This window comes from Penaeus japonicus, unplaced genomic scaffold (genome assembly GCF_977035675.1).
Source record: "Penaeus japonicus unplaced genomic scaffold, GWHDUDI00000001_assembly GWHDUDI00000615, whole genome shotgun sequence".
Classification (NCBI taxonomy): Eukaryota; Metazoa; Arthropoda; class Malacostraca; order Decapoda; family Penaeidae; genus Penaeus; species Penaeus japonicus.
Genome location: NW_028235017.1, coordinates 5,001 through 9,061, shown reverse-complemented (window position 1 = coordinate 9,061; position 4,061 = coordinate 5,001). Strand labels below are relative to the sequence as shown.

General features: G+C 32.2%; 1 protein-coding gene across 1 annotated transcript in view; it reads right to left on the bottom strand.

The window, feature by feature from the left end:
* Positions 1-2,525: 2,525 nt before the first annotated feature.
* LOC147466474 (uncharacterized) overlaps positions 2,526-4,061 on the bottom strand; it is a gene marked incomplete at its 3' end in the record, with an annotated part of 2,804 nt that continues 1,268 nt past the window's right edge. Inside the window, exons 4-5 of the mRNA XM_086535437.1 lie at positions 2,728-2,816; positions 2,526-2,560 (exon numbers count right to left, since the gene is read on the bottom strand). Of these exons, the coding sequence (XP_086391563.1) occupies positions 2,526-2,560; positions 2,728-2,816 (124 nt within the window). The remainder of the gene's footprint in view (positions 2,561-2,727; positions 2,817-4,061) is intronic.

The following is a 4,061-nucleotide window of genomic DNA, read 5'->3' as shown; positions in this document are numbered from 1 at the left end:
CTCTTGAGCATATCCTCTACTTTTATTTGTTGCCTGATTCATGTGGCTCTTTTCTTGTCTCTTAAGGTAACCCCTAGCATAAACCTTTCCATTCCTCTTTGAGCACTTACTAATTTCCTCTCGAGTGCCTTGGTCGTAGTAAATGTTTCTGACCCATATGTCATGACGGGGAGGACACATTGGTCAAAAATCTCTCTCTTTAGATATATTGGCAGACGACCTCGTAATATATTACTATGTGTACCGAAGGCACTACAGCCTAGCCTGATTCGCCGCTTTATCTTGGCTTCGCAGGATGTACTCATCTTGATAAGTTGCCCTAGGTATACATACTCGTTCAATGGTTCTAGTATCTCGCCCTGTATTTGTATTTGTTTAACTGGAGTTCTACTGTTGAACATAACTTTAGTCTTTTTCATGTTCATTTTAAGGCTAATCTTTGGACTTTCCCTATTTAAATCGCTTAGTAATTGTTATAATTTATCTGTTGACTCGCCGAAAAGAACCATGTCATCTGCAAATCTTAGATTGCTTTAGTGCTCATTCCTTATTTTGATCCCTTTCTCCTTCTAATCTAACTCCTTCTAATCTAACCTCCTCCAAGCAAGCTGTAAACAGCTTCGGTGATATGGTGTCGCCCTGCCTAATACTCCTTTTTATTGGTTTTATTGGTTTCTGAGTGCATTTCGGTGGTCGCTGTACCATCTCTATAGATATATTCTCTAATAATCTGCATTCTATTTCCTCTACTCCTTGTTTACGAATTGCATCTAGTACTGCAGATATCTGTACCGAATCGAATGCCTTTTCATAATCTACGAATGCCATACACAGGGGCCTCCTAGCTTCGTTTGTTTCTCTCTTTTATTTGGGTTAGTGTGTGGACATGGTCTGTCGTTGAGAATCCGCTGCGGAACCTTGCCTGTTCCCTGGGTTATTTTGAATCTAATGCATCGGTGATACGGGCTGTGATGATTTTTGTGAAGTTTATAGATTACTGAAAGAAGGCTTATAGGTCGGTTATTCTATAAGTCTTTTATGTCCCCTTTTTTGTGTATTAAAATCATTATTGCGTTTTTCCAGGATTTTGGAGTTTTACCGACGCTTAGACATCTGTTAAAAAGATTGGCCAGTTTTACTGCCGCAATCTCCTGCATCTTGAATAAGATCTACACTAATGCCGTCTTCACCTGGTGTTTTTCCTTCTTTCATGCCTTTTAGTGCCCTATTTACTTCCTCTACGGTAATGTTTGGAACGTCTCCAATTGTTGTGTTTGTCTCCGTATGTCGTTGATCGTTTGATTGGTATAAGACGGGATAGAAGTCTGCTATTACTTTGATAATTTCATTTTTATTGTATGTCACCTCTCCATTGTTTTTTTTTTTTTTTTTTTTTTTTTTTACTGCATACTTGGTTTTTCCCTGTTCTGAGCTTCCTCATTCTTGCCTTAAGGCTGGTGCCGGCAAGCATACTTGGTTTTTTCCCTATTCTGAGTCTCATCATTGTTGCCTTAAGGCTGGTGCCGGCAAGCAGAGCTTCGTTTATTTTTTGTATGTTATGTTTGCGTACACCTTCTTTCTACTTCTTGTTTATCGTCTTAGTCAGCTCTTCTGATTCTATCTTGTCTTTGATTGATGTTATTTTCATTTCCCTATGCTGTTTCATAAGATTTTATGTCTCTACTGAACTTTTTTTTCGTCTTTACCCCCTATTTCAAGTGCAGCTTCGTTTAATATCTCAATGAATTGGTCGTTCATTCGATCTATGTCAAGGTCTTCTTCGAGAGTTAAGTATTTGTTTCGGTTGTTAATACTGAATTCCATCGCCCTATTCTTAATGTTAATTAGATTAACGAGAGGCTTCTGTATGAGCTTATTTCGTTCCCTTCTTAGCTGTAATTTTACTCTACTTCTGACCAGTTTATGGTCGCTACTGACGTGTTGTACAATGTCGCGCCTATAAGTGATTATAAAGTCAATTTCATTTTTAATGCCAGATGGTGATTTCCATGTCCATTTCCTCCCGAGTCTCTTTTCGAAGAATATATTCATAATTTTAAGGGATCGAGCTTCAGCGAATTCTATTAGTCTTTGCCCTCTCTCATATCTGGTGCCTATCTCTCTCTCTCTCTCTCTCTCTAATATCTATAATTATATATATATATATATATATATATATATATATATTATATACATATACATATATATGAATATATATATATATATATATATATATATATATATATATATATATATATATATATATTTATATATATATTTATGTGTGTGTATGTGTGTGAATATATACATATATATACATACATAAGTATTTATATATATAAATATATATATTATGCATGTAAGTGTGTGTGTATTTACACATATATATTACATATATATGTGTATATATGTATAATATCTATCTACCTATATATAGATATATACATACAGACAAACAAACAAGGGGATAAGCCTGTCCTCCAATAACGGTAGGTGTCAAAACAAACAAAATTACAACAAATTACAATCTCCGGCAGACGGACCAGTCATCTCCATAATCCTAAAAACATGAGCACAGTTAAAATGTCATGTTCAATACTAACAACGTCTTTGGCAATGCATGTATGCATGATCTACAAATTTTCCTTTGATTAGGTGGAGTAAGGAATCACTTGGGCATTAAGCAATTTCAGGGATCTAAGTGATCGAACATATCAGGTAAAAAACCTGCCAGGGTGGAACCAGTGATTGTATTGTTCTTCAGCTTTAAGTACTTTATTCATTGTGACAATGTACTTGTTTACAGGTTTTGACCGCTTTCAATAAATTAGAGAGTTCTACACTGTGGTATCAGTCGTCCTCATATTGACCCATCAAATACCTCGGCAATAATGTGTGTGTATGTGTATGTATATCTATATTTATATATATATGTATGTATATATATATATATATATATATATATATATATATATATATATCACAATACACACACACACTCACACTCACACACATACACACACACACACACACACACACACACACACACACACACACACACATATATATATATTTATATATATATATATATATATATATATATATTCATAATATATATATGACGTATATAAGTATAAATATTTGTATATACATGTGTTTTTGTGTATATATATGTATATGCATATGTATATATATATATCACAAAAAACACACACACAGACATACATGTATATATATATATATATATATATATATATATATATATATATATATATACAGATATACATATATATATACATATATATATATATATACATATATGTATGTATGTATATGTATGTATGTATGTATTTCATATATTTGTATGTAATTATATGTTCATACATATGTACATATATATATATAATATATATATATATATATATATATATATATATATATATATATATATATATACAAATATACATATATATATATATATATATATATATATATATATATATATACATATATATTGCTGAATTAATGATACCTAAAGGATTATTTTCTATAGCTGTGGAAAATTACGACTATAAAAATTAAAATATTGACGTTTTCTGAGAAGTTTCTGGTCGATTTGGGAAAGAAATAAAATCTATATTTCACAATTTTATTTTATTTTTCTTAATGCTGTTATGATATAACTGAAGAACTGATCATTAGCTATCATAAGCCTTATAATCCATGTACCACGATCTTCCTCATTACACACGCTTGTAATAAGTATTAGAGAAATGGAAAGACTCTTGTATGCAATATGTTATGCATTTTTCATCTGCATGCGAAACGAAACACATCTGCCTGTAAACCCATTCCCTGAGACATGAGTTCGCTTCTATTTCAAGGAAACCGTTCATAACTGAGGGTACCTTTGTTACTCAGATAAACATTTTATGATTGCACATAGCATTACTATTACTCTTTGTATTTATCGATGTGATTGTCAAATCGTACCACAAAGAATGTTCAATGATTAGCGGACAAAGGAAAGAGTGAAAGAATAGTTGCAAACTCGATGGGAA